The 26,139-nt window shown below is 46.5% G+C and overlaps 1 protein-coding gene and 1 long non-coding RNA gene across 10 annotated transcripts in view; one reads left to right on the forward strand and one right to left on the reverse strand.

The window, feature by feature from the left end:
* Positions 1-26,139, reverse strand: part of CAMK1D (calcium/calmodulin dependent protein kinase ID) — a 392,843-nt gene that overhangs the window by 51,044 nt on the left and 315,660 nt on the right. For all 9 annotated transcript variants that reach the window (XR_008376200.1, XR_008376199.1, XM_053572401.1 and 6 more), the window contains 2 exons: positions 5,829-5,967; positions 2,509-2,635 (listed from right to left, as the gene is read on the reverse strand). Coding sequence is in view for 7 of the 9 variants with exons in the window: in XM_053572401.1 (XP_053428376.1) it covers positions 2,509-2,635; positions 5,829-5,967 (266 nt within the window). In the remaining 2 variants the exon portion in view is untranslated. The remainder of the gene's footprint in view (positions 1-2,508; positions 2,636-5,828; positions 5,968-26,139) is intronic.
* LOC128572421 (uncharacterized) lies at positions 23,047-25,154 on the forward strand. The gene is made up of 3 exons (XR_008376202.1): positions 23,047-23,096; positions 24,088-24,106; positions 24,736-25,154. It is a non-coding gene; the product is annotated as an uncharacterized LOC128572421 (long non-coding RNA).

Raw genomic sequence — 26,139 nt, forward strand, 5'->3', positions numbered from 1 at the left:
GTGTTTCTATTCAGCAAGTGTCTGCAGAAGGATGAATAAGACACAGTCCCCGCCCGAGAAAAACCCAAGGGCAGCAGGGGAGAGACACAGGTAAACAGGAACCCTAACACAATGTGATCAGAACCAGGGCCATGAAAGAGGATGGGTATTGGCAAAGCAATCCAAAGAAGGGAACATTTAAGCTGAGCTCTGGATGGCTGAATAGAAGTCTGCCACAGACTGTGAGGGAGAAAACAGCCCAAGCTCAGCTGGGGACTGCCCAAGGGATGTCCTCGTGGAGTAGACATGTGTTGCCCTCCCCAGCTTACTCCAGGCTCAGACTCTGGGAGGAGTCACAGCACGCAGGAAACAGTTCTGGTTTACAACAGAATAGTGCTATCCCTAGGGTCCTCCTCTTCCCTGACCTCCTCAAAGAAAACTGGGTATCTGACAAGAGAATTGCCCAATAGCACCATTAGCTGCCACTTAGCATAGCAAGAGCGAGGGTCACAGTCCTGGGCTCAGCAGTGACAGATACAGCAATTAACAGAAGCAGAGGGAGCCCATGGCAGCCTCTCAGTGCCCGAGGAACTGCCCTTCTGTGCCCAGAATGCAGAGGAGCAGGATGCAGCTCAGGAAGTGCTGGCGTTTTCCGACCTCAGAGCCACATGCGAGAAGAGCATCACGGATATTCCTTGGCAGGGCACTCAAGTCAGGCTGACAGCCGCCGTCTGAGGGCAGAGCCGGGCAGGCCGCAGCACGGGCACCGTCTCAGCCTGGAGACTTTGCTGAAGAGAGCAAAGCCATGGGAAGGAGGAGCTGCGGCAGGGTGACCTAACAGATCTTTTCATTTTCTAGTATCTGTGATTCACAGAGGCTGTATCCGGCTCCACTTAGCCCTCAGCCAGCTTTTAAAGAGGCCTGAAAAAAAACTGCCTTATTTTTTAATTTGCTGATTGCCTGAGGGCATGGACTGGACTATAGAAATCTTACACACGCCACCCTGCCCCAGGCTACCCTTGCAACCACCATCTACTTTCCTAGACACTGGCCATGCTATTCATCTGCGTCTGGGCCTGCGCTGACTCCTCTCTCTCTGCCTGCTGCACACACGCCCCAGGGCCACCAGCCCCACCCACAGCAATGCCCACCCCACATCTCCTCCTTCTAGATCTCCTCCCCTCATTTTGCCTTCTATCCTCCTCAGCCTGCTCTGTGTCCCTTTGAAAACAAACAGTTGTGACACAGAGTTTGACATCAGTACTGGAAGGGCTGTGAAGTACTCCCTGGGTCATCCAGACTGTCCCGCATGCTCGGTTCCCACTCCTACCCTCTCAGTTCGAGGCCGCTCTCCTTAGCCTGCCAGGGAAGGTCCTGTGGTTGCTCTGAAGACACACAGGAACGGTGCTGTCACCAACACGACCTCCTTTCTTTCAGGGTGGCTCATTTACTGTGCTTACGACAAAAGGATATCACAGTTTGCACGGTAAGAATTCAGCCCTGGTCTCCGTTTTCCAAATCTCTCTTCCAACCTCGTCTTTCTTTCTGCTCTCACACGCGCCTAGCTCGCGCCCTCCCCCTGCCTTCGGGCCTTCGCACAAGCTGACCCCTCCACGTGGAGGGCTGTCCTCAAACCCCCACAAGTCTGGCTTCTCCGTCACTGAGGCAAATGCCCAAGTCTCCTCCCTGTCCTCTCAGCCCAGTCCTTCTCCTTCTTTGCCTTCCTTGTTCAACATCACGCTCCCAGTTTTATCTTCCTTGTGGCTCTCAGATCTGAAATGACCCTGTTCATTTCTCTTTGCTGTCTGTCACTTCAGCTAAAACCTCAACTCTGTGAGGGCAGCACCAGGTCCGTCTCCCTCACAGCTGCAAGTGGGTTTGCTGAGTGAATGACACACTGTCAAAAATGAAGATCTCCAAACAAGTCACAACAGTGCCAAGGGCCTCTCTCCAGGTCCCCAGAAGAGACGATCAATCTCCATACCCACATGTTCACATCCATCAGTAGACTTCTCTGCATTCTGTATGTTTAGTACAAAGAATCTGGGTTATGATTTTAGGAAAAATTTTATACAAATCAGGGTTGACTGATTCATGAGAGCGACTGTGTCAAGGTTTAGCCCAAGTTCCTCCTATCACTATTTTCTTCCTGGCTGCTTCTATGTCAGTATTTTGAATGTTTTATTGTGTCTGTGCCTTATTATAATGTCAGAATCTCATTGTCCATCACCTGAAAACAGAGATGGGCAATATTTCTGGTATTGGAATCTGGGGATTCATCTAAATTAACTCCCAGCTTCTAGTCAGGCCCACAACCAAATCAAGTGGGATTTCAACCCAAATGTTCAGAAGTTTTCAGGGGAAATCACTTCTCTGATAACTCATTTCCGCATCTCTCAATCTTTTTATTCTTCCCACAAGGGAAATGAAGGCAGCTGTGATCACATACCAGGCTCCACCGCTTAAGACGACTGATGAAACGGACACACGGGGACACACACAGACACACACACACTCTGCACTCCTTACCAACATAGCCGGGGGTTCCACAGGCTGTGGACATCACATCTCCTTTGCCTTCCATTTTTGACAATCCAAAGTCACTGATCATTATTTTGGACTCTTCGTCTTGACTGTAGTATAACAGATTTTCGGGCTAGAAAGAAAAATAAGAAAAAAAAAATTGACCAACTCTTTCAAAGCTGGTTTAATTTTGGAGCATTTACCCAACCACAGAACCTATTACAGAGTCAGGATGTCTTTGTCCTTTAGACACAGGAGATGCATCAGTGAGAACAGTGGTGGATAGGAGTGGCACAGAGGGCCTTACAGGGTATCTGCACAGACAGGCTCTCATTAAATGTGAGTCCCTGCCCTTTATTCATGTTTTGTCTACTTTAAAAAATTAACCATATTGTGAGGTGACCTAGAAAGCTGATGCCTCTCCAATATGTGGATTCAGTTCTGGGTCAGGGACGGGGACGTCCAGAAAACGAGGTTACTGTGGCAGGTGCTCCTCTGTTCCTTTCTCTCAGTGGTTCCCCTCCCTCACCAGCATCCTGGGGTACCCTGCGTTCAGCCCAAGAATTTGAGGTTGCTGTGAGGTACGATGCCACGGCACTCTACCAAGGGCAACAGAGTGAAATTCTGTCTCAAAAAAAAAAAAAAAAAAAAAAAATAAATAAATAAATAAATTCGACTGCACACACTTCCAGTACAGTTAATGTAATAAACAATCACATTCCTAGTGCAGTGGTTCTCAGCTGGGAACAACCTTGCTCCCCAGGGGACATGTGGCAATGTCTACAGCAGTGACTCTTCAACTGGTATGCCACAACACACTGGTGTGCTGTGAGAGGATCTTTTATGTGCCATGAAAAATTTTTAAGATCATTAATTAAATTAATTTCAAAAGAATTTCCAAGCACAGCAACTATATCCTTTTTTTCCACTCCTTTTTTTTTTTTATCAACATAATTTAAGTGTGCCATGGAAGTTCAACTATATATTCAAGTGTGCCATGAGATACACTTGAAAAACACTGATCCAGAGACATTTTTGTTTGTCACGACTCCAGGAGTTGGTGACACCGAGTTGGCAGGAGCCAGGGGTGCTGCCCCACATCCTACAGTGCCCAGGACCATCTCCCACAGCAAAGAATTATCCAGACCCAAATGACAGTGGTGTAGGGGCAGAGAAACCCTATGCTAACCCAGGTGGTGGCAGGGGCACTCCCGGTGCCAGCCCCTTCACTGTGAAGAAAGAACAATGCACTGTCTCCAGAAGCTCTCTGGGGGAGCAGGTGTACCTGCAGGTGGGGCAGGGCAGGACCCCACGGCTGCATGGATCTTAATGTGCTCATGCTTTTCCCTGAGCTGTCCTAGAGTGTAGAGGCTGTTTTAACTTTCTCAGATGTTTATAAAAATTTAATAGTTGAATTTCAACTTCCTCCCCATAGATGCAACTCCTCTGTGTCTCTGAAAAGAGATCACAGACAGGTCCTAAATTGGCAAGGTTCTTTTCACAGTACAAGCCTGGTGCTTTAGAGTGGTCAGGAGCTGACCAGACACTCCAGACACCATGTGGGAGTGAAACCAGGCACTCTAGAAGGGAAATCAACACTGCCTTTCCCGGGTACGGCTCATTGGCTTAGAAATTATTTTGCCAAGTCCAGGCAGATAGCCTATCACACCATAGCTCTGCAGCTAGCACACTAACTCATTTAGAGAGAGCTGCCTGCTGTGTGCTCGAAGCACACAGGTGGCATTGGTGGGGGCACAAGAAAGCAGAGCAGTCCCTGCTGCCTGGCACAGAGGCAGGTAGGCTGAGCTAGCCCTTCCTGGCTCTCTGAAGATCCTCCAGGCCCCAGAGATTGCTGATCAGGCTCACAGAAGCCTGCAAGAGATGAAGGCTGCAAGGATCCCACTGACATTCTCAAACACACCTGCCCTGTGGTTCTCCAAGACCAGTTCCCAGACCAGCGGCCCCACTGCCTTTGGACTTGTTAGAAACACGAGTTCTTGGGCCACGGTGAGACAACAGAATCAGAGACCTGGGGTGAAGCCAGCAGCCTCTCTTTTCACAAGCCCTCTAGAAAATTCTGATGCATGTGGACATTTGGGAAACATTGTCCTAATCGATATAACATGGTAACACAGAAAACCTGACAGGGAGTGTCTGCATGAAAGGAAATGCTAGACCAGTTTATCCCTTGACACCTAGCAGCAGATCAGGGGCAAGTGCAGAAATTCTGTTTTAACAAATGTTTACGATGGGTTCTTTACATCAGTGAATTCCAACTGGTGTGCCACAAATTTTTTTAAGATCATTAATTATTTTTGAAAGAAGTTCAAAGCACAGTAAGTATATTCTTTTCACTCCTTTTTTTGATCAACATAATTTAAGTGTGCCATGGAAGTTTAACTATAGGTTCAAGTGTACTGTGAGACCAAAAAAAGGTTGAAAATCACTGCTTTAGATTAAGACTTCCTGCAGTTGTGTAAACATGGCTTTGGTGCAATGCAGTCCTTGAGTTTTACAAGTGGTAGTTTGGTGTGCAGGGTGGAATTTCTGCCTTTACTGGTGCCATTGGCTCTAGGGCTCGACCTGCAATCCTGTACACCAAGCCTCCTGCAGCCTTGGTCGACATGCTACTTCACTTCATCTCAAGTTCATACGTGTGACATCTACCTTCGGGACTATGTGAGTAGGATCTACCCTCCCATACCACGAGTGAGAGCCGCCCTTTGCTACCTGTTTGCTATCCACCCTTCATAGCCACACAGACTAAAGGGCAGACATGTCACGCTGAGGTGCCCATGGAAGGCCGAGATCCTTCTGTGCTGCTGGGTGAAGGGTCAACATGCCAAAACCTCACAAAGAAAAACCAAGAAAGGAAGAGAGAAGTCTGCAGTTGAAGCTCTACCCTGTGTGTCGTATTGCCCTTCTGTCCCTCTCCTCTCCCCTCTCACAACATATGACTACTGCTCTCCTTTTCTATGGTGGGTTGTGCTGAAATGGGCCTGGAATGAGAGAAGGGTTTCCATGGTCCATAAGTCTTGAATAAAACTAACTCTTAGATGGGCTTGAAACAATACATGACTCACCTCTGTGGGGCCCTTTGGCTACATCATGGTTATAAAATCTCCTAAACAATGGCCAGCCACAGTGACCTTTGTCTTCTTCCATTCGACTTCCGAGTCCCACAGGCCCTGAAAACTGAAAGTACTCATTCACCCCCCCACATCTCTACATCAAACCAGCCTCCCTCCTCCCCCACACAGGCTCATAGGGCAGGTGCACTGTGGGCTGGACAGTGCCAGGAAGGTGCTGCTAAGTGTTGGCCTCACCTTGAGGTCCCTGTGGACAATGCCCATTCTGTGGAGATAGTACACGGCATCCAAGACCTGGCGGATCAGAGTGCTGGCATCTTTTTCTGTGTAAAATCCTTTCTCCACTATCCGATCAAACAGCTCTCCACCCGATACACTGTTTAAAAGAAGAGGAAATTAGAAGTTTGAGAGGGTATGTTGAATTGTGCAGGAAAACCATCAGTAAGAGCTTTCCATGTGATAGAAAACTCAAGCTTTGTTTCAAAAGAGTTCATTTTAAGATGTAGATTTTGCCCTACCCATTCCCGGGAGCTATACCCAGGATGTGTTTCCATGGCAGGGCAGCACAAATGTGAGCACAAAATAAAGAGATTAAAAACAAACCAGAGCCAGCCTCGGTGCCCGTAGCACAGTGTTTATGGCACCAGTCACATACTCTGAGGCTGACGGGTCTGAATCCAGCCTGGGGCAGCTAAACAGCAATGACAACTGCAACAAAAAATAGCCGGGCGTTGTGGCGGGCGCCTGTAGTCCCAGCTACTTGGGAGGCTGAGGCAGGAGAATCGCTTAAGCCCAAGAATTTGAGGTTGCTGTGAGCTGTGATGCCCCGGCACTCTACCGAGGGCAACATAGTGAGATTCTGTCTCAAAAAATAAAATAAAATAAAATAAAAATAACAGAGCCCATGGACTAGCCATGCCTGAGAGGTCTCCCCTGGCCTCAGCCTCTGTTCTACTGTGATGATATAAAGTTACAATATTCTCCTGAATATCAGCATCATCAGAGACAGGGAGGTGACACCGGGTGAGATGTCTCCTTTGCACAGACAGGACTATCCTGAAGTGATGGGGGAGGGTTGTAGGAGAAGCACTGGCCTGAAGCCAGGATGTCTGGGTTCCTGGCCCAGCTCTGCTCCTAATGTAATAAGCTGCACACTCCTCAACTCCTCGGACTTCAACCTTTTTATCTGTAAAACGAGGGGATTAATCTAGTCAACCATGTCAACAATGGGTAGGAAATATCAGAACCTCAAAGCCACTTGTGATTTGCAACACAGAAGGAAAAAAATGATACACTGTCACAATGCTTTGCTTTGGTGACTATATTTCATTTTAATTTGCTTTGAATTTCAGATTGTATTGAACATTTTAGTTTTTGCATTCATTGAAATGGAAGGTAGGTTGGCAAAGACAAGAAGCCCTGCTGGAGCCAGGCTTGGTGGCTCACCCTATGGTCCTACCACTTCAGGAGGCTGATGCGGGTGGACTACTCAGGAGTTCGAGACCAGCCTGAGCAAGAGAAAGACCCCATCTACACTAAAAACAGAAAAAACAGAAACAGAAACACCGTCCCCCCCCCCCCCCAAACTAGCTGGGCGTTATGGTGGGCAAGAGTCCCAGCCACTTGGGAGTCTGAGGATCACTTGAGCCCAAGAGTTTGAGGTTACCGTGAGCTATGAAGCCACAGCACTCTATTGAGGGTGACAGAGCAAGACTCTGTCTCAAAAAAAGAAGCCCTAGTAGGCGAGCTCTCCAGCACCTTTCTGTTCAGGTATTTTACACTGTTGAGTCTAATGATAGACAAACTATACAACACAGAATAGAAACAACTCAACCACTGCTCTTTCAAATAATCAAGCCATCTTGAAAATTAACTTCCAGATATATTAACACTATTAAAAAAAGAGAAGCATTTTCCAAACACAACATGAACAGAAGTATGTGAATTATTAAAATCATAAAGCAGTTTTAAAAATAATGTTTAGAGCTTTAATAGACTAAAAGATAGACCCTACTGGTAACACACACACCTACACAAAACACACAAAGATATGATTTGTTTTCTGCAAGTCATAGCAATTAATGTGCAATAACTGATCCACTTTTAAACAAAAACCCCACGGTGGCTGTGTGTTAGTCTCTTCCGTTACCTAGAGTCAGCACAAGCAATATTGTGTGCAGATAACGTGTCATTTCCAAAGCAAAATGACAATCTAGATAAGAAAGAAAAGGCGCTCAGGAGAAATAAAAAGCAATTCCAAGAGTCAAAAGAAATGGAAACAGCTGAGAAGAACTATATTTTGATGACTGTGTTCTCTAAATGATCTATCCTTAGGTAAGCCAAGCTCCCAAGTCAGCCCTTCAGCTACCAAGCTCTCTTCATTCCTCATTTTTCTGGAACCTTCCCTCAAGGAGTTTCAGTGTCTGAAACTTTGCAGAGTTGGAGGATGCAGGACAGGAGAGAGGCTGCTGCGGGGTGGGGTGGGGGGTGGGGGTGTGAACCTGGGTACTGGGAGGTTTTCACTGACTTATTTGTTCAGTCCCTCGTTCAACATTTCATGGGTGCTCACCATTCTGTGCCAGTGGCCAGACCATGCACGGTGGGTGGCAATCACGGGGGCATTAGCTGTGAAGGAGGGAAAGTCTGTTTTGATTGCATCCTTCCATATCTACCACGGTCTACTGTCCAACAACGAGACCCCCACCTGGTGTTCCAATGCTTTCTCACCACTGGTCTGCCTGCTTCCACCCCTCTGCAGCGGCCAGTGGACCTCACCCCTCCGCAGCTCCTACCACCTCCTGGCCTTGGTGTTCTCTGATCTAAACCTTGCCTGATCCTCTGCCTTCCTCAAAACTTGTCTATCTCATTTTCTTTGTTGAGTGATACATAAGGTATGCACGGATTCTACTGAATGAAAATACTTGCATTGCAGAAAGAAGCAGTGCAGTGAAGTCTGAAACCAGTATCAAAGGAGAGTCTGTGGTATCACAGAATGTCAATGCTCTGTACATTTAATATTTTGCTTCTGAAATTTCACATTGCACCAGGGCTCTATTTTTCTAAACACTGCTCAGAAATAATTTGGTTTCCTTAGTAACCAAGGCACATGGGGGAAAGTTTAGAAATTTGCCAGTAAAGAATTTTGACAATACTAATAAAAGTATCTTAAATTTGAAAATCACTTTATATTTCAAAAAGAATCTTCTTAAGCATGGATTTCAAGAAACCTACTGCTATGGACTGAATTTCTATGCCCCCTGAAATTCACACACTGAAGACTTAACCCCCAATGTGATGGTATTTGGAGGTAGTGAGGTTCAGATGAGGTAGGAGGGTGGGGACCTGGTGATGGGATTAGTGCCCCCTCTGAGAAGAGGGAGAACAGAGCTTGGTCTCTAATATGTGGACACACAAGAAGACAGATGTCTAACAGTCAGGAATGGAGCCCTCCCCATGATCTGAGCATGCTGGCATCCTGATTTAGACTTTTGGCTTCCAGAACTCTGAAAACATAAATTTGCTTGTTGTTTAAACTAGTGTATGGGATTTTGTTACAGCAACCTGAGTTAAGACACTGACTTGTTAGGAGGACAGGGCTAGCTCTATCCTAGAATCTATGCTATGTAAATAAGTTTGCAATTGTGGCAAAGTGCCTCATTCTCAAGGCTGGCCGACCATGCCTAGGCTGGGTGTTTGGCTACAGAGCTCAGTGACAAGCTGCTCTCTGACCTTCTATGACAAGCCGTCTATGTGCATGGTTAAACCTCCACCTCAGAAGTGAAGTTACCCAATTAGAACATGCCAAAAAGCATCAATAAAGTTACAAGGGGAAGGGGGTCAGGTGAATTAGGGAAAAGGAGCAGAACCATAATAATAGATCAATAAATAAAATGAATAATAGTAGCTATTAGGGGAGAGGCCCAACTTTGGGGGATACAGACCAGGAAATATAAACTGGCTGCCAAAGATTAAGGAAGCAGAAGGCAGAATGGTCAATTCTTCCAACATTGAGGTTATCTAGAAAAACCTGCCTTTGCCCTGAATTTCGGTTTGCTCTGTCTCTCATGTTCCTTGACCACATCACAGTGTGCTGTCATCTCACATGTGAATTTTAAACATACAGATGTGAAATCGTTTGGCATAATCTCAGTAAAATTCCACCTATTTGTAAAATTTTAGCTAATGAAAATTCCTTCAAATTAAAAAAGAATTGCCAAGAAATACAACATTTTTCAAAATTGCTGGATCGAGTGAACACTAAGCTCTGATTACACAGTCACACACCACAACTGCAGGGTAAGTCTGTCAGTGTGCAATGCAACCCTGAGGAGGCTAACTCTGCAAGTAAGTCAGTCAGTGCGCAGTGTGACCCTGAGGAGGCTAAGTCTGCAGGTAAGTCTGTCAGTGTGCAGTGTGACCCTGAGGAGGCTAAGTCTGCAGGTAAGTCTGCCAGTGCGCAGTGTGACCCTGAGGAGGCTAAGTCTGCAGGTAAGTCTGCCAGTGCTCAGTGTGACCCTGAGGAGGCTAAGTCTGCAGGTAAGTCTGTCAGTGCGCAGTGTGACCCTGAGGAGAGTAAGTCTGTCAGTGTGCAGTGTGACCCTGAGGAGGCTAACTCTGCAGGTAAGTCAGTCAGTGCGCAGTGTGACCCTGAGGAGGCTAACTCTGCAGGTAAGTCAGTCAGTGCGCAGTGTGACCCTGAGGAGGCTAACTCTGCAGGTAAGTCAGTCAGTGCGCAGTGTGACCCTGAGGAGAGTAAGTCTGTCAGTGTGCAGTGTGACCCTGAGGAGGCTAACTCTGCAGGTAAGTCTGTCAGTGCGCAGTGTGACCCTGAGGAGGGTAAGTCTGCAGGTAACTCTGTCAGTGTGCAGTGTGACCCTGAGGAGGCTAAGTCTGCAGGTAAGTCTGTCAGTGCGCACTGTGACCCTGAGGAGGCTAAGTCTGCAAGTAAGTCTGTCAGTGCGCGGTGTGACCCTGAGGAGAGTAAGTCTGTCAGTGCGCAGTGTGACCCTGAGGAGGCTAAGTCTGCAGGTAAGTCTGTCAGTGTGCAGTGTGACCCTGAGGAGGCTAAGTCTGCAGGTAAGTCAGTCAGTGCGCAGTGTGACCCTGAGGAGGCTAAGTCTGCAGGTAAGTCTGTCAGTGTGCAGTGTGACCCTGAGGAGGCTAAGTCTGCAGGTAAGTCAGTCAGTGCGCAGTGTGACCCTGAGGAGGGTAAGTCTGCAGGTAAGTCAGTCAGTGCGCAGTGTGACCCTGAGGAGGGTAAGTCTGCAGGTAAGTCTGCCAGTGTGCAGTGTGACCCTGAGGAGGCTAAGTCTCCAGGTAAGTCAGTCAGTGCGCAGTGTGACCCAGAGGAGGCTAAGTCTGCAGGTAAGTCAGTCAGTGCACAGTGTGACCCTGAGGAGGCTAAGTCTGCAGGTAAGTCAGTCAGTGCGCAGTGTGACCCAGAGGAGGCTAAGTCTGCAGGTAAGTCTGTCAGTGTGCAGTGTGACCCTGAGGAGGGTAAGTCTGCAGGTAAGTCTGTCAGTGTGCAGTGTGACCCTGAGGAGGGTAATTCTGCAGGTAAGTCTGTCAGTGTGCAGTGTGACCCTGAGGAGGGTAAGTCTGCAGGTAAGTCAGTCAGTGTGCAGTGTGAACCTGAGGAGGCTAAGTCTGCAGGTAAGTCAGTCAGTGCGCAGTGTGACCCTGAGGAAGGTAAGTCTGTCAGTGCGCAGTGTGACCCTGAGGAGGGTAAGTCTCCAGGTAAGTCTGTCAGTGCGCAGTGTGACCCTGAGGAGGATAAGTCTCCAGGTAAGTCTGCCAGTGCGCAGTGTGACCCTGAGGAAGGTAAGTCTGCAGGTAAGTCTGTCAGTGCGCAGTGTGACCCTGAGGAGGGTAAGTCTGCAGGTAAGTCTGTCAGTGTGCAGTGTGACCCTGAGGAGAGTAAGTCTCCAGGTAAGTCTGTCAGTGCGCAGTGTGACCCTGAGGAGGATAAGTCTCCAGGTAAGTCTGTCAGTGCACAGTGTGACCCTGAGGAAGGTAAGTCTGCAGGTAAGTCTGTCAGTGCGCAGTGTGACCCTGAGGAGGCTAAGTCTGCAGGTAAGTCTGCCAGTGTGCAGTGTGACCCTGAGGAGGCTAAGTCTGCAGGTAAGTCAGTCAGTGCGCAGTGTGACCCTGAAGAGGCTAAGTCTCCAGGTAAGTCTGTCAGTGCGCAGTGTGACCCTGAGGAGGCTAAGTCTCCAGGTAAGTCTGTCAGTGCGCAGTGTGACCCTGAGGAAGGTAAGTCTGCAGGTAAGCCTGTCAGTGCACAGTGTGACCCTGAGGAGGCTAAGTCTGCAGGTAAGTCTGTCAGTGTGCAGTGTGACCCTGAGGAGGCTAAGTCTGCAGGTAAGTCTGTCAGTGTGCAGTGTGACCCAGAGGAGGCTAAGTCTCCAGGTAAGTCTGTCAGTGTGCAGTGTGACCCTGAGGAGGCTAAGTCTCCAGGTAAGTCAGTCAGTGCGCAGTGTGACCCTGAGGAGTACCGGGCCATTGGTGCTGCTGCTCACATGTACTTCAATTTCTCCATGTGACTTTGGTACATATCCCATTATCTTAAAATTTGCTGGTAATTATAATTCAAAATAGTTTATGTCTTATAACCATATCAACTATGCATTCACTAAAAGGTAACCTTATGAATTATGGTAATGCTTGACAGTATATCCAACAATCTGTTACTCTCGACAATAGAAGCTAGAAATAATGTGGTAATATGAGAAGGCCAACCAGGGCAGTCCTGGGAGAGGAGTCTGGAAATGCTAGCCACGGTGCTGGGTAGTAAGAAACAGCAGCATAGCTAACATGCCTTGAAATTCAGAGGCCGTCCTGTAACGAGGCAGGAACAGTGGAAAAGACACAGGTGGCCTTACCAAGAGCAAGGCTGGTTATAAATGTGTTTTCTCAGAACCATCTTTCTTCTTTATATTTGGTCTTAAGGGGAAAGTACTCTTGAAATACTAGGATATGATTAAGAGAAGCTATAAAAAAAGTATTTTTCAACTGAGAAACCCCAAGGCCCAGAGGTAGGTAAGTACATTTTTTAAGCCAGCCTGGAGAAAGAAAGGTTCTATCTTCACAGTCTTTTCCTTAATCAAGTCACAGCTTGGCAGGGCCTGGGATTTCCCTCCTCCAAAACAGGCAGCTGCCCCTTGGCCCAGGCTGGTGCTGGAATCCCACTACTTCATCTGGCTTTGGAGCCTGCACACCCTGTTCTAGGGGGACACCCTCACCCACCTCAGGGCAGATTAAGGGTTCATTTCATCCAAACTCTGCCCTGAATATTTTCCACCTTCAACAAATCCTGCTTTAATAATTTAAAAGAAATCTTTATTCTTAGAATTCCATTTCACAGTATCTTCCAGATTCAATCTGTTCAGAAATTTCCAAAATACGAACACATGCCTTTCCATCTAAGAGAATGGATAAATTTAACTCCTCGTGTTCTGTTATACTCTGGTTCTGGCTGTTTTGCCTTCTTAGTAGCTGGGTGTTACGCATGGAATTGTGTACCTCTGAAATACATGTTAAAGTCCTTAACAACCCCCCACCCCCACCCCGCACCCGTGTACCTCAGCCTCTTGATTGTATTTGGAGATAGGGCCTTTTATAAGATAATCAAGGTAAAATGAGGTTGTACAGGGGGGCCCTAATCCAAGGAAGACTGGTATCCTTGTAAGGAGAGGAAGAGCCTGGGGACACTGCACACACAGAAGACCGTGTGAGGACAGAGAAGGAAGGTGGCCGTCTGCAAGCCAAGCGGAGAAGACTGAGAAGAAACCAACCTGCTGACACCTTGACCTTGGACTTCCAGACTCTGAGACTATGAGAAAATAAATGTCTGTTGCTTAAGCTACCCAGTCTGTGGTATTCTGCTGCAGCAGCCATAGCAAATGAATACACTAGGTAACATGAAGGGCATTCTGTATTCATGCAGAATTTCTTGGAATGTATATTCTCTTCCCATGTTTTTTCAAAGTTGATTGGGGGAAAACTTCCCACTATTTTTGGTACTTTATTATGCTTTGTTAATTCACCAAATGACTGAACAATCTTGCACTGAGCCAGGCAGTATGTTGTCCCTGTTTCTAAGTGGCACAGAGGCCAGTCGGACACGCACGGTCAACCACAGCTTCTCACAGTAAATGGTTTTGATGGGACAGGAGATGGCATGGTGAAGGTGCTTTGGAGACTATGCTCGTAAGGGACCCAGGGTTATCTTAGCGGTCTTAGAAGAATGAGCAGCATTTAGTCAAAGGGAGACAAGCCCAGAGGGCAGGGGTTAAACTGTTATGAAAAAGGGGAGCAGGTGAAGGGAAATTTTGGTGAGCTGGTATCTTCAGGGAAATACAGTCAATGAAAGAAGTATTAAGTGGGCACCTAGTGCAGGGCCCCCACCCAGAGTGTAGGGCCCTGTGTTTGGGAAGCTACAAAAGCAGCTCAAATTCACAGTCAAGGCCACCTGTGCCCAATGACTTACCATGCTGCAGCCCTGGTCGGATGCACTGCAGGAGAGGGGGCAGTGGAAAGGCAAGATGGCCATAAAAGGCTTCCTGGAGGAGACGTCTTAACTACCTGTGTCTCCGGAGCCTAGTGCAGCACGTTAAACTGTAGAAAATTTTCAGCTGATTCTTGAAGGAAGGGGAGACTTAGAGACACAGGAGTTAAGAGGAAGGGATGAGAGTCAGGCATAGAGGAACCAGGTGTATAAAGAGGTGTCTAGAAAATGTAGCTGTTGAGGATGAAGTCAAATCATAAGGGATTTTGAAAATCAAGCAGTGAGGGCTGGCTGTGCCTTGTCAGACAGCAGATGCTAAGTCGCTCTGTGCTCTGAAGATACCCATTTCCCAAAGAGATGCTAGTGAGAGTGGTTATAATCTGTATATGTGGGCCGGGGGCAGGAACATCTTGGAACAAGGGTCCTTCCCATGGTGTGTGCCCTGTCTCCCAACCGATTCCTGCAGCTGTCATCTACCAGGTCCATGTGCTGTTCTGTTTTCTTAGGGTTAGAAGAGCAAACTCACTTCTCCAAATCCATGTTCGCCAGCCTGGTGGAGGGTATTGATTTTTCCAGGCACCCAGGCAGCAACTTACACTGCTTTAGGTGGGACCTCAATGATCTGTTAAGCATCACCTTCTTCTCTTTCTGCTTTCTAACCATGCCCTTCAATTTCCAACCAGCTACCCCTCATGGCTGTCAAGGAGGAGTGTGGTTATATCCTGAAGAATGGATAAGAAAGTGCTCAAGACACTTTAATTTTATTCTGGAAAGTTGCTTGCTTGATGAGACTCTGTATTACTTATGAGGAAAGGGTTAAAGGCGTTATGAATTTAATACCATGATCAGGATTTAAAGACAAATTAGCTAATCTCTAACTCAAAGCAACTGTTCATAGTTCAAAAAAAATAATCACAAATCATTTTAATCTTATTCATATTAAATTCCAAGCAAATCCGACTTTTATATACCAGTGTGACAGGAGGAGAAAATAAGCAAATAAATGAACAAACAGATAAACTGAAAAGCATCAGAGGGTTAGAACTGCCATGCAGAGGCAGAAACAGCCTGTGTGTGAGGACTTGGTACAGTCACTTGTGAGTGGGCTCAGAGATGGCCCCTCTGAATGACAGGAAAGAGCCAGCCATGTGAGGCCAGAGGAGAACATCCCAGCAAAGAGTGAGCCCATCATAAGATCTGAGGGAGGACACAGGCCTGGTGGTAAGTGAGGACCAAAAAAGCTCACAACTGGCTGGCTACTTGGGGAGGCTGTGGCGGGAGGATTGCTTGAGATTGGCCTCAACAAGAGTTAAGACCTTGTCTCTACAAAAAGTAGTGAAATTAGCTGAGCTTGGTCACACACACCTATAGTCCTACCTACTCGGAAAGCTGTGGCAGGAGGATTAAGTGCTTGAGCCCAGAAGTGAGAGGTCACAGTGAGCTAGGATGATGCCACTGCACTCTAGCCTAGGAGACAGAGTGAGACTGTCTCAAAAAATAAAACAAACCCCTCATAAATGAGTCTTGTGACTTCTGCATTAATTAGATACCTTTCTATAATCTGATAGTATCATGATGACTTGCAGGGTGGGGGTCACAGTGCTATCAATCTAGCAGGGCACAATCCCTGCGACACTCCAGGTTAATGAAGCACTAATTGACATGCCGTGGCCCCAGATGGTGATCTTCCAGCAGTACACAGACAGCGTGAGCTTTGCGCTGACAGATGTTCTCGGATGCATGAAATACAATTTTTGAAGAAATTCAGTAATTAGCTCTTTGCCTAGTATACATTGGCCTTTCTACAATTAGTTCCAATTAGGGAGATTTTACTTGGCAGCACAATTATTTTTCAATTAATCTCTTTCTGATATTAAAGCAATTTTCCATTCTTGAGTAGATAATAACAGAAAGAGATGGGAGATGTCTCGAGAATAGGTCTAGGACAACTTGGTCAAATACAGGCTAGATATCCCAAAACTCACTTCTGTAGTTAAATATCCCTTCATTTCCAAACTATGCCTTACAAAATGTTCTCTAGGCCACCTCTTTATAAAATTTTGTAATGCATATTTTGGAAATAACAGAACATTTAGCTACAATCCCCCCCCCCCCCCACACACACACTCTCTCTCACACAATGCATGTAACTGCTGGAACACCCTCTAGTCCGTAAGGTGGATGGCTCCCAAGTGGGGCATCGCCAGTTGGTTACAAGCACATCTTGGTCTATCTTGGATAAATAACTCTGCTCAAAACTGACAGAGAACAATTATGCAATTTCACATATGCTCAGAGACTTGGAATCCAAAGAGAACTTGACAGGACCCCAGTTTTCTGACAAGCCTGAAAGATGCATTTTAATTCCTTTGTTTGGTTTTCATGGGAGTTTGTTATATGTATTCATATTTCCTCAGCCAACGGCGATCCCTACGGAAAGTCTTCCAGCAAATGTGTGGGAGGGCACATACATTGAGGCAATCTCAGAAAGGTCCAACAGCACCTTTGAAAGAACGAAGACAAAACGAGAATTGCTGTCTGTTGCTCAGCGTTGCAAAAATGCTCACTGTCTTTACTGGCGACATCTCAGCGGCACCCAGACAGACAATGGCTGCCTTACCTCATTATTATTGACAAAGGCACAAAGGCACACCGTCACTGGTGGCCACCGTGGCTTCCTGGCTCTGAGCCGACTGCTGGGTCACAGACCCACCCACTGTTTAGATCCCTGCTTATCTATCACAACTTCAGGGAAGCCATTCCTGACCCCAGTCAGGGGCAGACCTCACATTACATCCGCTCTCTGCCCTCTGCATTTCTGCCCCACATATACCAGCTACACTTAACTGGCACAAGAGTTTTCTGGGAAAGACCTGACCTGCCTCCTGGCCCCTCCCTGTCCCAGATTGTGGACTCCATGAAGCATACGTCTGCCTCACATGCTGCTATTTACCCAGAGCCCAGCATGGTACCTGGCACAGAGAAAAAACAAAATTATATATCTGCTGAATGAAGAAAGGATAGCCTCATGCCCATAATCTTGCTACAATAATTTTTAAAAATGAGCTGGGCATGGTGGTGCGTATCTATAGTCCTAGCTACTTGGGAGGCTGAGCTGGGAAAATTGTTGGAGCTCAGGAGTTTGAGGCTTCAGTGAACTAAGATTGTGCCACTGCACACCAGCCTGCATGACAGAGCTGCACAAAAAAGAAATGATACACAGGACCGCTAGTGTGTGGGGCGTGCATCTGTCTAGCTGATCACAGCACCCTTAACTGGACATGCAAATTCTGCAGGCCTGTGCCATGGTGCTCACAACAGAACCCCTCTGAAGCCTACCTCCTTTAGCAGAGCTATCACTGAACCAATTCTCCCTTAACCCCACCCGAGTCAGTCATTCATTCTTGCCTCAGCCGGCCACCAACACTTGTTGTTGGTTTGCATGTTACACCTGACTGTCACCAATCATATCTCCCCTTTGCCTCTTCTGCTCTGAGTTAAGCCTTTTAGCTTAGAGCAGACACCCCACACTCAGAAGAATATTCTAGAACCCCTAGCCCACCCAGAAAATGGCTGTCCCACCTGGCTGTCCCCGGCTCTCACAATGCATGTGACTTCTGCAGGGATTCCGAGCAGTCAGGACCTTACAACTCCCCACTGGAATGGAAGGCCACATCTAAAAGCATCTGAACAAGAACTTTCCAGTTTATTTTTTTCATCATCAATTTTAACAGTCATGCCGACACCCATTTAGAATGACATGCCAAAGGGTGAGCGAGTGATAAAGAGCAGTGTGTGGGGGACACAGTGACCCCCAGGGAAGGGTCTGCCTGGCAGTGACATAGACCAATCCGTGCCACAGAGAGGCTGGGGCAATCAAAGCAGACAAAATCAGCATGCAGAACAAAAGCAGTTAAGCCATAGCAACTTGTCATATTTTGACACATTACCGTTTCCGAACCTTCCCTTGTAATTGCACAAACACACATTATGCACTGAAATGGCCCTGTCAGTCACCGCACTCTGCTGAATCATGATTCAGGAATGTCACAGGTAAGCGTCCACCGTACGCATACACCAAAACTTCTACCCGTGGCTGGTGTAGGCGGCTTTTAAAACACATTTATATTGGGCAAAAGAGGTTCCTACTGATGGATTCCATTTTTTTTCTTTCTTGCACCCACACGCTCATCCTCCACAGTTAGTGCAGAGGCAAATAAAACGTGATGTGACACGGAGAACACTGCAACATGCTCGAAGACGACATTTTTAACAACCTATGAAACCACAGCGTGTTTATGTTATGCATCGGCCTAAATGCTAAAAAACCACAAAAGTGTCTTTTCTCAGTGTTTATAAGTTCTACTAAGGATGGATACCACTATTCCCATAGAACGAACAGCAACTGTGTGCACACTGCTGTCCTGAGACTTGGGCTGTAATTGGAAGTTGAAAGCTCCCGTGCGTGGAACATGAAGTCCAGGAGCTGCCTTCCAGCAAAGACTGTCAGTCACGGTGTGGGACACCAGTCGGACCCAAAGTTCATGCTTTACCTGAACTTTGCAGTACTTGAATAAGTAATTTGTTTTTAGACAGAGACAATGCTTGCAGGGCAAAGTAACAAATTACTTATTCAAGGAACTGCAGAAAAGCTCTTTAGTGAGAATTGAATGTAATGAAGAAACAGAAGTCACAAAGCATTTGAAGCCTCTTCCGCCCATGCTTTGCTTATTACCCATCACCAGGGATTGATTAAGAAGCATTTCCAGCCTCTCACGGCTGGATCCGCTGCCAGAAGAAGCATCCCAGTCAAGGTACAGGGGGTTATGGGACCAGCTATTGTATTTCTCAACCAAGGACCCCCAAACGCGAAACTTAGAGTGTCTATGTGTTTTTCTCAGGTTCCAAAGAGAAAACTCTTCTCTTTTCCTCTTCAAGTTTTAAAAATGTCTGTCCTAAAGGAAAAGCCTGAGTTACATACCAGTTCCCCCACCCAGATCTGCCTCAGAGTCTGAGTCCCTGGCTCACACTTGCAACCACATCGACCTTTGTGGGTTCTCCCCCGCTTTCTTTTCAGTGGCTCAGCACACAATGGCTCCTTGCCACTACAGTTTTATAAGAGACCTTTGCCAGATTTCTTACCGATTATTCTAAAAGACACTAAGCACGCTTACTTTTAAACAATTTTTAAACTATTTTTAGCAAATAAGAACAGGAATTATTTAAATACCACGAGCTTGAAAGGGTGAAAAGAGGAATAAAACTGCACTATTCTGGGCCAGACCAGATTCCAGAATAGCTTCTCTGACTGGGGCTGTGATGGTTAATTTTATGCAACTTGACTGAGTCAAAGTGGCAAGATATTTGGTCAAACATTATTCTGAGTGGGTGTGTCTGTGAGGGTTTATTTTTTCTTTTCAGATGAGATTAACACTTAAATTGGGAGCCAGCAAAGGGCAGATCAGATCTCCCCAATGCAGTTGGCTTTGTCCTATCATTTGAAGGCCTGAACAAAGACTGTCCCTCCCTGAATAAGAGGGTATTTTTCCTGCTTGACTGCTTTAGAGATGGGACATGTGCTTTTCCCTACCATTGGAAGTGAAACAATGGCTCTTGTTAGACCTTGAGCCTGCTTGGTTTCACACTGGGACTTGCACCATCAGCTCTCCTGGGTCTCCAGCTTGGCAACTGCAGGTCTTGGAACCTGTCAGTTCCATAACCACGGGAGCCAATTCATTATTATAAGCCTCTTTCCATGTCTATTTATCCATATACATCCTATTGGTTCTCGTTCCCTAGGGAACCCTAGCATAGGGGTTTTCAGCTTCTAGGGTTCCATTAACCACAAGATTAACAGCATCCACTGTGGTATCAGAAGAGTGAATGCCGGGTCTCTAAAATATAGGGAGCTTTTAGTTAAACACCCCCTTTCACTGATGAGGAAAGTGACACTCTGACTGCGGTGTGGCTCGCCCACGGTCACAAGCAGCACAGCTCCTTGGCACTGCCTCAAGCTGTTTCCTGCAAAATGATCCTTTTCTCAGTAACTCCAGTCACGATTATAGAAAGGAAAATAGAGGGTAGAAGTAACAACGTGGGAAGAGAAGAGGAATGAAGAGGAGGAGAGGTGACAGGTGAGGGAAGCAAGAACGGTGTTTTCAGTAGCTACCTGACTATTCCAAGATCGCCTTAAACATTTTCCTATAAAGGGAAGGAAAATGTACAGTACAGAAAATTCACGTTTATAAATGATTCACCTACCACTCCAGCTTCCCCCTCAATTTCTGCCAACCTTTTCTAAAATGTGTGAGCTTCAAGTGGACAGATTTGAGATTCAGTAACTTATGTTTGTAAGTTTTACAGGTAACAGTAGGCTTCAGGCCAAATAATAAGTGTATCTTTGATGATGACACCACCACCAAGCCAATTATAAGTCTAAGATGTTGTCTAAGTATCCAAGGGGCCCTGGGTCATATTTTCAACAAAGTTATTGTTCTAGATTCCTGGTTTTCTGGGAGGAAGTTCTCAGAGTTTCATGCACTTGGAAAAACAAAACAAAAGCAAAAATCCATATTCAGCAACACTTTAAAAACTCACAATAAATGACCTTGTGGGGACATATTCTCTTCAGTGCTACCAGAATTACTTATTTTTCTCATGCTCTTTAGCATACCCTGCCTCTAGCATTCATGTATGTGTGTGTGTATGTGTAAGTTTATTTGAAAATAACTATAAGCTTTTGGTCAACCTGGGTCTAACAGGGCCTATTCCACGAGGAACCCCAGATGGACATTCTCATGGTCCCGTGAGGGACGTGGGCTCCCAGCAGTGTGGCTGCTAAACCTGATCGTTGCACATGAAGAACAAATTTATTTAGCCATAAAAAGGAATGAGGTACCAATACATGCTGCCACTTTACAAACATACTGAAAACATTATGCTAAGGGAAGAAACCAGACACCAAAGGCCACATACTGTCCGATACCATTGATATGAAAAGTCCAGAATAGGCAGGTCTTTAGAGAAAGAAAGTAGAGTAGTGGTTGCTGGAGGCTGGAAGGAAGGAAGGAGAGCTGGGGAGTGACTGCTAATGAGCGTAGAGGGTTTCTGAGATGATAGAAATGTTCCAGAATTACATGGTGGTGATGACTGTACAACTTTCAAACATACTAAGAAACCCTGAGTTACTTTACACCCTAAAGGGTGAATTTTTACGTCATGTGAATTATACCTAATTAAAAAAATTTTTTTTTATTTTTTCAGAACTGACAGAGTAATAGTTTATTAGAGAGTAGAAAAGCTTCCACTACAATGGAAGAGGTCCAAAGAGGTTGCTGCCTAATTTTTTTCTTGAAGTACCCTCTTCTCTCATTTTAGACAAATTATTTCATCAACAGGATGAGAAATGTGCTGCATGAAGGCATGTTCTTATCCCAGTCTTAGAAACAGCTCAGTTTTGGCCTTGACCATTTAACAAATGATGCTTTCCTGTCCCAGTCCCTCATTCCATCTCCTCAGTATTGGTTTTCCTTTTTGGGGGGGACACACATTGGAGCTCCTCTTTCCTTTTTCAGCAGCCCTCCTCCTCTACCACCTGCTGTCCTGCACTAATCCTTCCTGACCTAAGCAGCCCTCTCTCTGACTTGGGTTCTTATCTTAAGAAATAAAGTGGAAGAACTATCAAACCTGGAGCCCTTTGTCAGATATGGTACTCTTGGACGGCCTTGGGGAATGACCCACTTAACAAAAGAAGTTGGAGTCATTCTCTTTGGAAACAGCTTTTATTTAGTTACATTAATTACCTCAATTAATGTGATTTGCTTCTAAATATACCAGACATAATTTTTAAAAGACAGTGTGCTATTAGGGTGATGAAAATGTTCTACAGGTGGATTAGGGTGATGGCTGCGTCACCTGGTAAATTTAATGAAAATCATTGAACTGTACACTCAAAATGAGGGAGTTTTATGTTATATAAATTATATCTCTATAAAGTTGTTAGGAAAACAAAACAAAAAATAAAGCATGGGCTAGGTGGGGGGGTGAAGCACAGAGCAAGCAAGACGGACCATGCATTAACCATGGCGGGAGCAGGTAGCGCAGGGCAGTGGATGCTGTTGAGTATTGCTGTCTCCCTGGGGACACCCTAGGTGCTGCAAATGTTGGCTGTGGATGGCTCTTAGTTGAACCCCTTTCAAGGTATCCCTTTTAGCACAAAAGAGCCACTTGCCCAAGGTCACGCTTCTCTCCCTAGGGACAGCCTACACCCAGACAATGAGAGGCTATAAATGTCCACCCTCTCCCATTGTCCCAAGGTAGGAGAAATCCTTAAAGAGCCATTTCAGCCCAACTCCTCCCTCTACTGGGTCATTCCTCCCTCACTCCCCAAAAGATGCTGACCCTGGTGACTCCAGGCAGAAAACCATCTGTACCCTAACCCAAGGGGAAGGCTTGTTACAAATCCCCTCTACATTTGTAAATGTTGAACATTTTTTCATAAAAAATAAGAAAAACAGAAAGTTTCCTAAATGGAAGTACCACAAACTCTAGGAAAAATGTCACTGATGTTTTACAGACTCTGTAACCAACGGCAAGTTTGTTGTTTAATGATAGAAAGAGGTAAAACAAAGCGGGCCAAGAGGGGACCCTCTCTGCCCTTGAATCTAAGAGTCAGGAAGCTGGCTGGGCACTGTCAGTGCTTTCCTGGCTCTTCGTGAGGATGGGGAGTGTCTTTACTCATCTGTGCAGGTGCATCTGTTGAACTTAGGTCTCTCAGGTTAGGACGGGGAGTGTCTTTACCCATCTGTGCAGGAGCATCTGTTGAACTTAGGTCTCTCAGGCTAGGACGGGAGTGTCTTTACCCATCTGTGCAGGTGCATCTGTTGAACTTAGGTCTCTAAGGTTAGGACGGGGAGTGTCTTTACCCATCTGTGCAGGTGCATCTGTTGAACTTAGGTCTCTCAGGTTAGGACAGGGAGTGTCTTTACCCATCTGTGCAGGTGCATCTGTTGAACTTAGGTCTCTCAGGTTAGGACGGGGAGTGTCTTTACCCACCTGTGCAGGAGCATCTGTTGAACTTAGGTCTCTCAGGTTAGGATGGGGAGTGTCTTTACCCATCTGTGCAGGTGCATCTGTTGAACTTAGGTCTCTCAGGTTAGGACGGGGAGTGTCTTTACCCATCTGTGCAGGTGCATCTGTTGAACTTAGGTCTCTCAGGTTAGGACGGGGAGTGTCTTTACCCACCTGTGCAGGAGCATCTGTTGAACTTAGGTCTCTCAGGCTAGGACGGGAGTGTCTTTACCCATCTGTGCAGGTGCATCTGTTGAACTTAGGTCTCTAAGGTTAGGACGGGGAGTGTCTTTACCCATCTGTGCAGGTGCATCTGTTGAACTTAGGTCTCTCAGGTTAGGACGGGGAGTGTCTTTACCCACCTGTGCAGGAGTATCTGTTGAACTTAGGTCTCTCAGGCTAGGACGGGAGTGTCTTTACCCATCTGTGCAGGTGCATCTGTTGAACTTAGGTCTCTCAGGTTAGGACGGGGAGTGTCTTTACCCATCTGTGCAGGTGCATCTGTTGAACTTAGGTCTCTCAGGTTAGGACCGGGAGTGTCTTTACCCACCTGTGCAGGAGTATCTGTTGAACTTAGGTCTCTCAGGCTAGGACGGGAGTGTCTTTACCCATCTGTGCAGGTGCATCTGTTGAACTTAGGTCTCTCAGGTTAGGACGGGGAGTGTCTTTACCCATCTGTGCAGGTGCATCTGTTGAGCTTAGGTCTCTCAGGTTAGGACGGGGAGTGTCTTTACCCATCTGTTGAACTGAGGTCTCTCACGTTAGGACGGGGAGTGTCATTACCCATCTGTGCAGGTGCATCTGTTGAACTTAGGTCTCTCAGGTTAGAACGGGGAGCGTCTTTACCCATCTGTGCAGGAGCATCTGTTGAGCTTAGGTCTCTCAGGTTAGGACGGGGAGCGTCTTTACCCATCTGTGCAGGTGCATCTGTTAAACTTAGGTCTCTCAGGTTAGGACGGGGAGTGTCTTTACCCATCTGTGCAGGTGCATCTGTTGAGCTTAGGTCTCTAAGGTTAGGATGGGGAGTGTCTTTACCCATCTGTGCAGGTGCATCTGTTGAACTTAGGTCTCTCAGGTTAGGACGGGGAGTGTCTTTACCCATCTGTGCAGGAGCATCTGTTGAACTTAGGTCTCTCAGGTTAGGACGGGGAGTGTCTTTACCCATCTGTGCAGGAGCATCTGTTGAACTTAGGTCTCTAAGGTTAGGACGGGGAGTGTCTTTACCCATCTGTGCAGGTGCATCTGTTGAGCTTAGGTCTCTCAGGTTAGGACGGGGAGTGTCTTTACCCATCTGTGCAGGTGCATCTGTTGAACTTAGGTCTCTCAGGTTAGGACGGGGAGCGTCTTTACCCATCTGTGCAGGTGCATCTGTTGAACTTAGGTCTCTCAGGTTAGGACGGGGAGTGTCTTTACCCATCTGTGCAGGAGCATCTGTTGAACTTAGGTCTCTCAGGTTAGGACGGGGAGTGTCTTTACCCATCTGTGCAGGTGCATCTGTTGAGCTTAGGTCTCTCAGGCTAGGACGGGAGTGTCTTTACCCATTTGTGCAGGAGCATCTGTTGAACTTAGGTCTCTCCTCAACCTGGCTGCCTGCCATCGTTCCAAGAACGTGTGGTCCCTGCTACGCACGAAGGAATACAAGGAAATCTGAGGGTACCGAGACTCTCAGAAAGGCATTGAGATGCCAGAAGAGTCTGTACCCACACTTGACTTTAAAATGCATTTGTTTCCTACACTTAACATGCTTGCACCCTCTGCTAGAAAGCCTGAAGGCAGGAAGAGAGTAAGATTTGGGTGATTAAATTATTTATTTATTCATTATTTTCTGTATACATATACGTGTTTATTTGGTTTCCACTTTGTGCCTTCACAAGGTGATTAAATTATCTAAAGTCACTGATGACGGCAGCACTTGAGAGTGCATTCCAGTCTGTTCCATCCAAAGGATTATCTGGAAAATTCCCTTCCTTTAGACTCCAGGATCCAACAATCACCTCAAATTACCTTGCTTTAAAAAAAAAAAAAAAGCCTAATTCTGATTAGAAATCTCTGGTTATCTTATGATTATTAACTCCCATCGGCCCATTAGATGAATGCTTCAGAGAGGTGAATTATTGATTTTGTTATGGCAGCTCCAACTCACTACCCAGTTCTATGGTGTGTGATGTACTATGTACAAAACAGATGTCTCCAAAAGAGGCAAAGCCCTCCAAATTCTTGGAATTTGTTCCAGAACTTCCTTGGCTTACCTGTTTGTGCCTAGTTCGGTCTTCAGCTTCTTTAGGACCTGCCTAGCCAGGTCCATCAGTCTATCCTCCCTATCCTCTGGCTCCATCTCCTGGTTTCTGATCTCATCTCTAGTCCCTGGGGTGGCAGCTCCATGAAATGATCATGGACTCCCAAAGTGAGGTCCTCACCTGCCGGCCCTTCCACAACCCAGACCAAAGCGCCAGGGAGAGCTCCCAAAAGGGGGCTGAGGACGGGCTGTGGGGAGGTGTTGGACACAGGCAGTAAGGTGCACAGAGGAAAGGTGGCAAGATTAGACCCCAGATAAGAGGATAAACTAGCATGCAGGCCTACTCTGTTACTACCTAGGGTCTGGTGTAATAGGATAAACTAGCACGCTAGCACACAGGCCTACTCTGTTACTACCTAGGGTCTGGTGTAATAGGATAAACTAGCACACTAGCACGCGGGCCTACTCTGTTACTACCTAGGGTCTGGTGTAATAGGATAAACTAGCACGCGGGCCTACTCTGTTACTACCCAGGCTCTGGTGTAATAGGATAAACTAGCACGTGGGCCTGCTCTGTTACTACCTAGGGTCTGGTGTAATAGGATAAACTAGCATGCGGGCCTACTCTGTTACTGCCTAGGGTCTGGTGTAATAGGATAAACTAGCACGCGGGCCTGCTCTGTTACTGCCTAGGGTCTGGTGTAATAGGATAAACTAGCACGCGGGACTGCTCTGTT

This window comes from Nycticebus coucang, chromosome 20 (assembly GCF_027406575.1).
Source record: "Nycticebus coucang isolate mNycCou1 chromosome 20, mNycCou1.pri, whole genome shotgun sequence".
Lineage (NCBI taxonomy): Eukaryota > Metazoa > Chordata > Mammalia > Primates > Lorisidae > Nycticebus > Nycticebus coucang.